At 41.2% G+C, this 14,040-nt stretch overlaps 1 protein-coding gene and 1 pseudogene across 1 annotated transcript; one reads left to right on the top strand and one right to left on the bottom strand.

The window, feature by feature from the left end:
• Window positions 1-1,345: 1,345 nt before the first annotated feature.
• On the bottom strand, window positions 1,346-8,022 carry LOC109154213 (annotated as a pseudogene).
• Window positions 8,023-10,605: 2,583 nt separating this feature from the next.
• LOC109154212 lies at window positions 10,606-11,805 on the top strand. Its single transcript, XM_019302050.1, has one exon. It carries the CDS (start codon window positions 10,606-10,608, stop codon window positions 11,803-11,805), a length of 1,200 nt encoding a protein of 399 aa, XP_019157595.1.
• Window positions 11,806-14,040: the final 2,235 nt, after the last annotated feature.

Here is a 14,040-nt window from a genome sequence, read left to right as displayed (position 1 = left end):
GTGACCTTTACGCTTTGGGTGGCTAAGACTCTAAGAGTGCAGAAATGGACCGTACCATTGGGTTTAGGTGGCCTTGCGCCGGGACTGAGACGACGAGTATGTTTATGCTTTCACTATAATTATACATAATATAATTTGACTTTTAGGTAAACGATCGAAACCGGCAGTCAATTATTCAATTACCTCTGTCAGTTACGAATGTCAAGAATCTAGGGCCTCCCACACCCCGGCCCGATAGAGTATTTGGGAGGATGTAAATCACGGTGACTCAATGGTTCAGCGGACAAAGCCAAATGTCGGTGCGCACAAATAATCTGTCCACTTTCAATTACCTTCAGTTGATTTCTGTCAGTTACGACTTTCAATTACCTTCAGTTGATTTCTGTCAGTTATGAATGTTAAGAATCTAGGGCCTCCCACACCCCGGCCCGATATTTGGGAGGATGCAATTACCTTCAGTTGATTTCTGTCAGTTACGACTTTCAATTACCTGATTTCTGTCAGTTACGACTTTCAATTACCTTCAGTTGATTTCTGTCAGTTATGAATGTTAAGAATCTAGGGCCTCCCACACCCCGGCCCGATATTTGGGAGGATGTAAATCACGGTGACTCAATGGTTCAGCGGACAAGGCCAAATGCCGGTGCGCACAAAGAATCTGTCCACTTTGAACATAATTCCCACACTGCCACCGCCGAGATTCGAACCTTGGTCTTTTCTCCCGAATACTGCCCACTGAACCATTAAGCTAAGCCCGTGCGGGTGATTTTTGGTTTTTTGGTCCGTTTGGGTTGTTGAGACAAGAAGGCTCGCCCAAGGTAATTTAATTAGTGTACAAATTAAATAACGTACCAAGAGTTGATATAATTAAAACAAACCACCAAGGAAAATGAATATTTTGTACGTTGCAGAAATCTTCAACAGTTTCATCGGAAGCTTTGTGTGGATATTAAAGAACTGTTAAGTTTATACAAAGCTTCGTACCTTAGCATATGGAAGATGAATATTTTTTGGAAAAGGCCAAAGACTTAACCTAGTTCATCACCTAAAACAAGCTCTCCAACAAGAAATTGCCTTTTACTCAAAAAATAACAAACATTTTGATAACCAACAATTGAATGTAGAAACAAACAAATGGAAAACGAAATCAGAAAAGCAGAATGGAGTGAATGAAGTATAGAAAAACACTAAATAATGCACTACATTAACATTAACATTAACATTAATGGCTCTCATTTGCATTGCATATATGAATACATTGTTTTGAATTGTTGACACATTATATTATGACAAAATATAATCGTCCAAAATTGAAAAGTTCATTATTGTTGAAAAAACATACATATCAACCACGTCTTTTACTCAACCGCCAAGAATTAGGCTCGTGATATCTGTCATAAAGAGGTTGAATGCGCTCGTGTCTCTTGCGTTTGTTTAATTTAGTTGGGTGAGCGACTTTGAAAAATCGAGGTGCCAGCTCTACAAGCCACTCGGGATCAATCACTGTGACCTCACGCATATATTTCTTTGTTGTCATCACAAGCTCATAATAAATAACCCAATCTGGCTGCCTTTGAAATAGAGCACTGCTAGGATGTATATATACTGGCTGGTTCTCAACCAGGGTTCTATACCCTTTTTCTTGTGGATCCTTCCTAGCAGCATTAAAAAAGAAACCTGCAACTATGGCCTTGTTATCTTGGTAAAATCTTTTGCAGCACTCACAACATCCAGTTTGTACTTGTGCATGATGGAAAGGAGCTGTTTTCTAACATCCTGAGCACGCCTTAAAGACCGTGATTGTACAAAGTTTTCAAAGCACCACGGTCCAGAAAATTTTTTGGCTTTCCATGCTTCATAAACTGCAAGCAGCGTGAGATGATCACCTTCTGGCCGAAAGAAGTTTGCCCTTTTCTGATCAGCTTGTGCTTGTTTCTCCTGAGGTCGGTAAAAAATATTACCCGTCTGAATCATTGCAATGATGGTCAAAATCTCATCACTGCATCCAATGTCTACACTAGCGAGGAGCATTTTGGACAGTGGAGGTTCCAAAGGAAATTCAGTCATTTTCTTACCCAACTTTGTTAAGAGCCCCTCTTCGTCAAGAGCTCCTAGAGTGAAGAGCTGGTCCATGGCGGATATTAGTGCTTGAGGGGAGGGAGGATCCATGAAATCAAAGGACAAAAGATCATTAATACCCATAGCTTTCATATTTAGCACTGTCATCCCAAGGTTAATGCGCTGAATTTCAGGGATTGTTGTAGGAGACATTTCGTTGTAAAATGCAGTCTCAGTATAAAGACGATAACACTTTCCTGGTCCCGTTCGTCCAGCATGCCCAGCTCTTTGCTTCGCTGAGGCTTGTGATATAGGCGTTATAACCAATGAATCAAGCCCCTGTTTTGGATTATATACATTTTGCTTAGCAAAACCTGGATCTATAACATAAAAAATGCCATCTATTGTTAAAGAAGCTTCGGCAATATTTGTAGCAACAACTATTTTTCTCTTTCCAGGAGGGGCAGGCTCGAAGATTCTAGACTGCATTTCACTAGGCAGGGCACTATAAACAGGTAAGATAATCAATTCAGGAACATTGTTACCCAGAGCTTTCATCCTTTGATAAAGAGAGTGGCAAGCATAATCAATCTCTTCCTGACCAGTCAAGAAAAGAAGGATATCACCTTGAGGTTGTGTTAAGTGAATCTGTAAGACTGTTATCAAAGCTGCATCAAGATAGTCGCTCTCTGGCTGCTTGGTGTAAAGTATCTCTACTGGAAAGGTTCTCCCTGGGATAGTAAAGATGTTACAGTTGAAAAAGTATCCAGAAAACTTTTCTGCATCTAAAGTTGCAGATGTGACGATCAACCGAAGCTCTGGTCTTCTCTTAAGTAATTGCTTCAAGAGACCAAAGAGAACATCAGTATGAATGGTTCTCTCATGAGCTTCATCAAGCATTATAACAGAATACTGACACAAATTCTCGTCCACCAGTATCTCTCTCAACACCATACCATCTGTCATATACTTTATCACAGTCTCTGGCCCAGTACAATCCTCGAAACGAATGGCGTAACCAACTTCTTCCCCTAACCGACAACCAAACTCCTCGGAAACCCTCTTTGCCACTGACATTGCAGCCACTCTACGTGGTTGAGTACATCCAATTTTACCTCTTGTAGTATATCCTGCCTCAGCTAGATACTGTGTCACCTGGGTTGTCTTGCCTGAACCTGTCTCTCCAATCACAACCAAAACCTGGTTATCATGTACAGCTTCAACCAATTCCTTCTTCAGCTTGTAAATGGGTAGACTCTGCCTCTGATCCTGAATGGAAAGCTTTGACCTCTGTCCAAAACCATAACCATCATCTAATTTCTTCCACTCTGGCATATCATATGCATAGGCATAGGCTGACAATGACAAACCAACACCCCTCAGCTCTTGGGCCAGATGCCTCTCACCTGTCTCAGGCATTGGATCCTCCCATGGTCTATTTAGATCTTTAGGAATGGAATCAAGCATGATTCTTTGTTGCTGCTCCCTTACTTCTCTCCTCTCCTTTATGAAAGCAGATTGGAGTGCAGCTGCTCGACTCAAACAACCTTCAGGATTTTTAAAAATCTTTACAGGAGACATATCCAGACTCTGGCCTTGGCCTTGGCCTTGCAAGAAAGCTGGTTTATCTTCATTCAACTCAATCTCAACCGCACCTTCAAAAATAATTAATTGATAATTTTCCTAAGAAAGTAAGAATTTTCCAAGCTCACAAGAATTAGAAAAGTAAGCCCGGTTCTATCATTTCATAGGTATGACACAAAATATATATAAGAGCCATCAATATATATGAAGTTAAAAGATTGTATGAGTTAATTAAAAAATAATTAATTGATAATTTTATTTATTATATCTATTATATCTATCTATATCTACTAATAAGAGCTCAAAAGAGTTAAGCATATAATGGGTAGAAAAAATGGCGGTCTAATTTTTTAATCAAATGAATGGCTGAGATTGATCAGATTTTAATTTTTCCTTAAGATTTCTTAATTTATTCTTAATGAATATGATTATCAGTTAACTTTTCCGTTAAATATTATCTTTTCCGTTAATTTCTGTTAGTTCACCGTTAACTTAATCATTAATCATTAATTTCAATAAGAAAGGTCTTAGCTTCGAACCTCATCCCAATCAAAGTTGACATAATTAGTACTCTATTTTACTCTTATTAAATTAAAATAATAATTTAGTAGCTACAACAAAAAATATACATATCCATTTCTTTAATTTAGAATTATGTGTCTACAATGTCTATATTCAAAAAAAAATTATTCATTATCAATAAATTAAATAAGAGAAATAATTTCATTAGTTATATTGTCTTTATTTTTCTCCAATATAAAAATTCTATACATTCAAATTCATCCATTGATTTTATTCGCTACATTGTCCCTACAATGTGTTTATTAAAAAAAAATTATTCATTATCAATAAATTAATTAAGAGAAATAATTTTATTAGTTATATTGTCTTTATTTTTCTCCAATGTAAAAATTCTTTACATTCAAATTCATCCATTGATTATATTCACTACATTGTCTATTATCTTTTTTCGTGCACTATTTTTTAATTAAATATCAAAGTTATAATACAAAATAATGCTATATATTTATTTACTAAGTATTTTATTAATACCATGAAAAAATTAAAAATATATATAATTAATAAAGTCAATCATATTAACTACTTGAGAGATTTGTTCACAGAGTATTCAAATCACACAACAAATTGAAGTGAGAACTACCTCGCAATGTCCTTGTTTGACAATCAGCAGTTAGCGGTTAGCGTTAGCGGATTATATTAGCGAATTTGATCAGCGAATTATATCAACGGTTGGTAAAAAGATATTTGAAAAAAAATTAGTTGTTTAGATTAACATGTAAAATGACATAAGGGTATAATAATAATAATAATAATAATAATAATAATAATAATAATAATAATAATAATAATAATAATAATAATAATAATAATAATAATTGTTTTCAAAAAAAATAATAATAATAAAAATTGTATAATTAAGTCAATCATATTAACTACTTGGGGGGTTTATTGACAAAAAAAAATATATTCAAACCATACAATAAATTGAAGTGGGAAACTACCTCGCAATGTCCTTGTTTGACAATCAACAGTTAGCTCTTCAATAGTATATATTTAATATTTTATGCCCTAATTTTTATTTGTTCTCCCTTATGTCCCGTATTTGGTTTCAACCATACCTATACAATTATTTTATTGACAATTATAATCAATCTTGACTATATTATCTTGCATTTGTAAACTTAGAATTACCTATTTAAATACGCAAATTCAACATTCAATTATCTATGCATGAACAATTCCAATATAATATTGTCTTGATATACTTTGAAGTACTTATTTAAAAAAAAAAATATTGGGCATTATCTCAATCGCGCAATGCGCGTAAAAAACTAGTATACTAATAAGAACCCAAGAGAGTTAGGCCTATAATGGGTAGAAAAAATGGCGGTCAAATTTTTTAATCAAATGAATGGCTCAGATTACTATGCTATATATATATATTATATTATTTGGCAACAAGATTAAATCCTAATCCTAGGAAATTAAAGTAGAATTTTCCAATCTCACAATGATTTGGAAAGTAGAATTTTCCAAGCTCCCAAGGATTAGGAAAGTAAGTCCGATCCTATCATTTTATAGGTATGGGACAGAATAAATACAAGAGCCCTCCCTCAATATATATGAAGTTAAAAGATTGTATGAGTTAATTCAAAAATAATTAATTGATAATTTTATTTATTGTTATGTTATAATAAGAGTTAATACCATAAATGATCCTCTGACTATTCGGCTAGTACTCATTTTAGTCATCGATTTTCAATTCGACCAAAACACGTACCTTGACTTTCATTTTTAATCATAAATAGTTCCCCGTTAAGATTTCTGTTAAATAAGTGTTAAATTTAAGCGTATTATCGTCAAATATATATATATATATATATATATATATATATATATATATATATATATATATATAATGGTCATAAAATAAAAATAATTAGAATTTTTTCACCAATAAGCTAAGCATAATTGAAACAATGAACGAATATAAATACTCCTAAATAAAAATAGTAAAAGGCAATGCAATTTATTCTCGTAATTATGCGTACAAAATTGATGAGTTACAACACATGGAGATTTACAAGCATAGGGCCATACCTAAATAACCTACAAAATATGCAATCCTTTGAAGAGAACCTTTGACACTATTACACATTTACAGTAAGCATATATATATATATATATATATATATATATATATATTTGTTTGGTTTAAATTCCAAATGCATTCGCATAACATTCTCGTTTAGTCGTTTAGATACAAAAGTACCACATTTTTGTTTACGCTGAATTCGCCAAATTACAAATTTGGTCCTTGACTATTTTTTTTTTACCAATTAAGTCGCTCAACTTTAAAATTTTTAATCAATTTGGTCCTCCGTTAGTTTTGCCGTTAGAAATCCATTAACTCATGATCAAATTGGTAATTTTACTATAGTTAAGTGACCATTTCGGTGCACAACTTTAGAATTTTTGAATTTTGGTGCTTAACTTTGTTGTTTTTTACCAATTTTGGTCTTTTTAACCAAATTGACATGAAAATATTACCGGATTTTTATATTTTTTGGGGTAAAATTGTGATCTCAAGGAAACGTCTTCAATATCTAAACAAAACCACTGTAAAATCATATCTATATGTGTTTGATCGATGAGAATAATAGGAAAGACGGGCTGAAACTAACCATAGATCTATGAGATTTATAACGTCGACGATTGGCAAACTCTTATTTTTCTCTTAATATGATTTTTCTTTTGTTTCGATATTGAAGATATTTCCTTGAGATGGCGATTTTGTCCTAAAATATAAAATCCAGCAACATTTCGCTGTTAGTTTGGCTTAAAACACCAAAACTAATAAAAATTACATAGTTAGGCACCAAAATTGAAAAAAATGTAATGTTGTGCACTAAAAGTGATAATACCTCAAAAATCATGGGACCAAAGTGAAATTAATTCAAAAGTTAATTTCCAATTTGGTCCTAAGTTAACAGAACCCTAACGGCAAAATAAACGGATGACCAAATTGGTTAAGATTTTTAAAGTTGAGGGACTTAATTGGTAAAAAAAAATCAATGACCAAATTAGTAATTGGTAGGATATATCTCGACCGACATGAGATGGGTTCTTCTTGTAGTTGGTGCAGGACCTTTTGGGTCGGGCGTCGTTCAGACATGGCGGTCGGACCCGACCGGTGGACTTCCCGACCGGCGTTACTTCGCGGTCATCGTGCCTTTACTTTAGCAAGAGATAGAGATGTTGGAGAGAGGCACGCGGCAATGTTATGTATTGACAGAGAAGGCTCGCCAGGTGAAGACGCGTGGACGCTACGTGGGATACATGCCGGTAGGCCAGAGGTTTGTCTCCGGCCAAAGGCTATAAATACCCACGGCGGCTACAGTGATGGGGACTTTTTTGGACGATCAATAGTCTATTTACAGAGCAGCCTGATCGCAGTCAGTCGGCCCTCGGGATAGCCATCTAGATTGTATTAGGTCACTTTCTGATCAATAAAATCCCCTTTTATTACTACTACTTATTCTCATTCAGTACTTAGACCGCATACACGTGGATATTAGTACTATCATTTTGGTGCCGTCTGTGGGGACCCAGTACGAAAAGTTATTGTAGACGCGTATCAGACTCCGATCATCATCATGTATCCGTTCATGTATCAAGCACCGGAGGATGAAGAAGCTAGCTATTCCGACCACAACTACACACAGCACCAGGGTCAGACAATTGACCTGAATCTCAATCTTTCACCCACTCAATCGGTGGCTCCCAACCCGATCAACTACATCCAACCAATGTATCCAACACCCGGTCAACAATACCCGTTTCCAGCAAACTATCCATATCCAGTACCACCTCCTCAATATGGTTGTTGGCCAGGGACTCCAATGTATTATCCACCGGCCAATTATCCGCCCTACATGCTTGCGTACACGGCTCCAGCTTCCGCTCCCCCGAACCAACCGACCATGCCGACCGAGCCCGGTCCCCGGACTAGGCGCTCGGCTCGCTCGAGGTTGGGATCGCAGGGGGCCGAGGTCATAGAGGAACCACGGCAGGAAACACATGCCCAGGCGGCAGAAGAACCCGAGCTAGAAGCCAATCGAGCAAGTGCGTTCGAGCGACTCCGATCAGCAATGCGGCAACGATTGGGACCGCAGGACCCAGGTAGGCGCTCAGTTGATTCTCCCATGCGAGCGGCTAGCCAAGCATGGGTCGTCAGGACATAGTGGGCGTCAAGCACATCGTCGACGTCGGGCTCGGGAACTAGCCCGTACGGTCGAGCAAGATGAGACCCGAGGAATGTTGAACGACCTCCACGCAGAGTTTACTCGGTGGCAGAACGAGCATGCCTTGAGGCCTCCTTCCGATCATATCGCTTCATTATTTCGGACACCCTTCACGGCAGAGATCATGGCTCAACCCTACCCCCTCGACTTGCGAATTCTTGGAAACAAAGAATATGGCGGGCGGACGGATCCGGAAGTCCATATCAACACTTATTGTGACACACCGAAATCCAAATTCGATTAAGGGATTAATTAAACAATTAATCCTATTTCAATTGGTAATTCAATTCCTAAAATCCTGAAAATTCAATAGTCGGGGACTAGTAATTGATTAGTCAACCCCAAAGTCAAGGTTGTACCTTAAGCTTTGTAAGGAGTTCCCTTGTTCTTTACACCTCTTCATGTTAGTAAGGGTATTCATGACTTTTCACCTTGTGTTAGTATTGTAAGCTAACCTAGTAGAACACCCCCATTTCTCTCCTTACACTTTCCAAATTCTAGCTCTACCTTCTCTCTAAAAAGGTAGATAGCTTTTCTTCCAAGCCAAGTGGTTCAGAACGTTACAACCGGGGTCCGTTTCTGATTTCACTAGCTTGGCGGCAAAATTCAATCGGAAGTTCATAACTTCCAAAGTCACCCGGAAGCCTTACATGTATCTTGAGAAGGCTAAGCAACTGGAAGGAGAGAGCTTGACTGGTTTCTTAGTCAAGTGGAAAGCGGCGGTGGGAGAGGTCGAACCCATGGATGACCTAACCCACCTGCAACCTATAAAGAAGCGCTCCGTAGAGTGACGGATTATGCCAAAGCTGGAGAGGCAAATGCCATTAAATGGTCCCAAGAGGTCAGAACTTCTCGGAAGCCCTCTGGTCGGTCGGATAACCGGTCGGTCGAAGGTCACCCACGACCCCGAGCCTGTCCAGGAGATTTCACGGCGTTGAACCGATCGGCTGCGGAAGCCATGCAATTTGCCCAGTCCTGCAACCTCATTCGTCTACCTCATCCCGGACCGGATGGGAAGGATAAGTCAAAACATTGCGCTTAATCTGTCAAAACGCAGATGGAATTTGTTGTGGTGAATCTTCATTGTGTCGACAACGTCATCCTAGGCCGCCCGGCCATCATGAAGGTCGGGGGAATCATATCTATGCCTCAATTGTGTATGAAATTCCTTACTCCGGCTGGGGTTGGAGTTCTACGCGGTGATGCTCAGTCGGCGAGGAAATGTTATACACGAGCGGTCAATCAGCGTGACGCAAGTTCTTCCCGAGTAAACACAATCGTCAAGGATGCCGTCAAGGACCGAAAAGAACAACCTGAGCCGTCTGAATAGATAGAGGAGGTTCCTTTGTCAAAGGACCAACCTGAGCGAAGAGTTAAGATCGGTCGGGGCCTTACTCATGAACTTCGATTGGAAGTATTAGCAATCCTCTGGGAATTTACTGATATGTTTGCATGAGGGCCCGAGGATATGCCCGGGATTGATCGAACTGTTATTTGCCATCGATTGGTTGTAGATCCTGCTGCTAAACCGATCAAACAGACGACAAGGCATTTATCCTCCGATAGCCGGGAGTTCGTTCGCGAAGAGGTGAAGAAGATGGCCGCGATTGGGCACATTCGCCCGGTCACCTATCCCGAATGGGTGGCCAATATAGTGCAGGTTCCTAAGCCTTCTTCCTGGAGAATGTGCATTGACTTCACCGATCTGAATAAGGTGCGCTCGTTGGATCCTTATCCCCTGCCCAGCATTCATTAGATGGTCGATGAAACCGCTGGGGTCGAGGTAATGAGTTTCATGGATGCCTTCAAGGGTTATCATCAGATCATGATGAGCCATGAAGATGAGAGCAAAACGGCGTTCGTCACGCCTGATGGTTTATATTGCTACCGGGTTATGTCGTTCGGCCTATGAAATGCAGGGGCGACATATCAGCGCATAATCAACATGCTCTTCGAGGACCTGCTAGGCTGGACCATGGAAGCTTATATTGATGACATGCTGGTGAAGAGTCGGGACCGAGCGGACCACACTCGAGATCTCCGAAAGTGCTTCCAGATAATGCGAACGTACCAGCTACGTTTGAACACGACCAAGTGCACGTTCGCTGTATAGACCGGGAAATTCTTGGGTTATATGATGACGAAGAGAGGGATTGAGCCCAATCCCGCCAAAGTCGAAGAAATTCTCGACATGCAACCACCCACAACCGTTCGGGAGGTACAACAATTGACCGGGAGATTGGCAGCCCTGAGCAGATTCCTGTCAAAGTTGGCAGAGCGCGCTTTACCTTTCTTTAAAGTGCTGCGCAAGGTTAATGGGTTTGTGTGGGACGATGAGTGTCGATCAGCTTTTGATGAGTTGAAGGAGTATTTAATGTCTCCGATCGTGCTATCTAAACCCGAGCCTGGGGAAGAGCTTGATGTTTACTTGGCCGTATCCGATCGGGCTGTCAGTGCGGTGCTATGTCGGATAAACCCGGAAGGGGTTCAGCGACCGATTTACTATGTGAGCCATGCGCTCCTTGGACCGGAGCTTCGCTACTCCCGATTGGAGAAGATTGTTTATGCCTTATATACGGCGGAGAAGAAATTAGCTCCTTATTTCCAAGGACGACTCACACGTGTTTTGACGGATCAACCAATCGGAGCAGTCCTCCACACCGTTTCTTCATCTAGACGCTTAGTCAAATGGGCGTTAATGTTAACACAATATGCTATGGACTACCGACCGCGACCGCCTATCAAAGGCCAGGCTTTGGCCGATTTTTTGGTCGAGTGCACCGCTCGGGATACCCAACCTTCAGACATGCAAGATCCCGAGGCGGCCTGGTGGTCGTTGGCCACTGATGGGTCGAGTAGCAAAAAGGGAGCAGGCGGTGGAGTTGTGATCACGAGCCCGGAGGGGTTTAAAGTCTATTATGTTCTAATGTATCAGTTTACCCCAACTAATAACGAAGCAGAGTATGAGGCGTTCGTCAATGGCCTACAGTGCGCTCGGGATTTGGGGGTTGATTATATCCAGGCCCAGACTGATTCCACGTTGGTGGTCGGGCAGGTCTTTGGCGAATATGAAGTCAATGGAGAACGGTTGCAAGCTTACGGTGACTTGGCAATGGAGAAACTGAACTTATTCCAGGCGTATACTGTTTGCCATGTTCCCCGATTGGATATTGCTGATGCGGATATCCTATCGAAGTTAGCACAAGACGCACCTGAGCATATGTTTAAGATTGCTCAGATTTTGATGATTCCGAGACATAGTATTCACCGTTTGTCGGTCGTCCCTATTCAACCGGCTGAGGAAACTTGGATCTCCGAGTTAATGGAATATCTATAGCATGACCGTTTACCGGATGATCCACAACGGGCTCGGAAGGCGAAATTAAGGGCACCAAGATTCCAAGTGCAAGATGGACGGTTATATATAGACGATCATATGGTGGTACTTTGCGGAGATGTCTGAATTCTTTTGAAGCGGACCTGGTCATGAACGAGTTACACTCGGGCATATGTTCGTCGCACCAAGGAGGGCGATCGCTTGCTCGGCGTATCATGGTGATCGGGTACTATTGGCCGTCCATTCAATTGGATTGTGAGAAGCTTGCTAGAAGTTGTGAAACATGCCAACTTTACGCTCGGATGCCTGGTCGTCCAACAACCTTTTATCAACCGGTCACGACTGTCATTCCATTCGCTCGATGGGGAGGGGGGGGGGGGGGGTGGATATCTTGGGGCATTTTCCGCAGTTGTCCGAGCGACTGCGCTTTGTTATTGTGGCAATTGTTTATTTCTCTAAATGGATTGAGGCCGAGCCCTTGGCCACGATCACTTCTCAGCAATGTGCTAGATTTTTATGACGGAATGTCATCTCTCGGTTTGGTGTTCCCGTTCACTTGATAAGTGATAACGGCCGACAATTTCTGAGCCAATAGTTTTAGAACTTCATGGCGACGATCGGGACAACTTCGATCCGATCATCAGTGGCTTACCCGCAGGGAAACGACCAAGTGGAAAATACCAATCGAACTATCTTGGAAGGATTGAAGAAGAAGCTGCACTCAGCTGGTCGTAGTTGGGCCGAGGAGCTCCCATATGTGCTTTGGACATATCGCACGACTCCTAGAGAGGCAATGATGGAAACACCATTCGCTCTAGTTTATGGAGCTGAAGCGCGCCTACCGATCGAGGCATGGATCCCGACGGCTCTAGAACGCTCATACAATGCAAAAGAGAACGAACATTCTATGGCCGTAGATCTAGATGGTGTGGATGAGAAAAGAGAAATCGCGGCTAGACGCATGGCCGAATACCAAAAAAGAGTGAAGAGTACTAAAAACGTCCGGGTTCATCCGCGATACTTCCAGGTCGGAGATTATGTGCTACGACGACAAGAGGCAAGTCAACCCCTGGAAGGAGGTAAACTAGCTCAGAATTGGGAGGGACCATATGTAATCACATCGGTCGTTCGCCCGGACACTTATGATTGGAAACAACGACCGGGAGAGTGATCGATGACACATGGAATTCTGAGAAGTTGGTCTTATTTCGACATTGATGTTATTGTGTAACTTCGGATGGGGTGGGGGCTCAACCTGCGAGGGGGCACGCCCATCTTTTGTTGTATATATACAATATGTATGAGTACGTCCGTCTGCGTACGGGAAAAAAGTTTGTAATGTCAATCGATGATTGCTCGCTCGTCTGTGCCCGACGGCTCGACCGACTATCAATATGTGTAAATAGCAAGTACTTCGGTTAAATCCATTACGAAAGTTCTTTCGATCGTGACTTATCTGATCAAGATTCGGCATCAACAATCGAGTCGGGCGAAAGCCCAACGACCACAATGTCGCTAGAACTTGCCCGATTATACCGGGATTAAAAAAAAATTCGGCTATAGCCGATACAGGTACACACCCCTCACTCGGCACCGACCAGTAGGGGTAAAAACCTAACGGATTATAAAATCCTCTACATCTCATCCGGGCGGATTGTAACGTCCGGAAGAAAACGCTCATCCTCGGCGGACGGTCGTGTCACGCCATCGATCGGGAACACAGAGCATCGAACATATGCCCGATCAGCCTACCTTCTCTACCACTGTCACACTCACTCGTGCCTCATGTGCACGGTAGTGTGGGGGCTAGGGTTAAGGATAACGGCCAACATTGGTCGAATACAAACTCGAACGAAAAGGTCGAGCTAAAAGCAACAAAAGTTTGCATATGCGTAAAAACGTAAAATGCAAAAACATAGAAGATAAGAAAAACGATCTGTTCATTCAAAATCAAAAGAGTTGCCCGGCACAAACGGGACTGGGCTCCCGAGTGAGTTAAGTTCACAAAAACTTAAAAGAAAAGTTACAAGATCGGTCGGAGACTACACGACCTTTCCTTCATCCTTGTCGCTGGCGCTTGGTTCGGCTGTGGCTTCGGAGGTAGACAACTCAGTGAAGGGCATCGGGCCTGGATCGATAATCTCGTCCGGGAGAGTGGTCAGCACCGCCTTCAGGTCGTCACCTTCGAAGACCTCTTCCATGATTGACCGGGTCTCTTCCCGCATGGCCCGTTGG

The sequence above is a fragment of the Ipomoea nil genome, unplaced genomic scaffold (assembly GCF_001879475.1).
Source record: "Ipomoea nil cultivar Tokyo-kokei standard unplaced genomic scaffold, Asagao_1.1 scaffold2610, whole genome shotgun sequence".
NCBI lineage: Eukaryota > Viridiplantae > Streptophyta > Magnoliopsida > Solanales > Convolvulaceae > Ipomoea > Ipomoea nil.
Note: the sequence above shows the minus strand (reverse complement) of the source record. Positions and strands in the feature narration are given on the sequence as shown.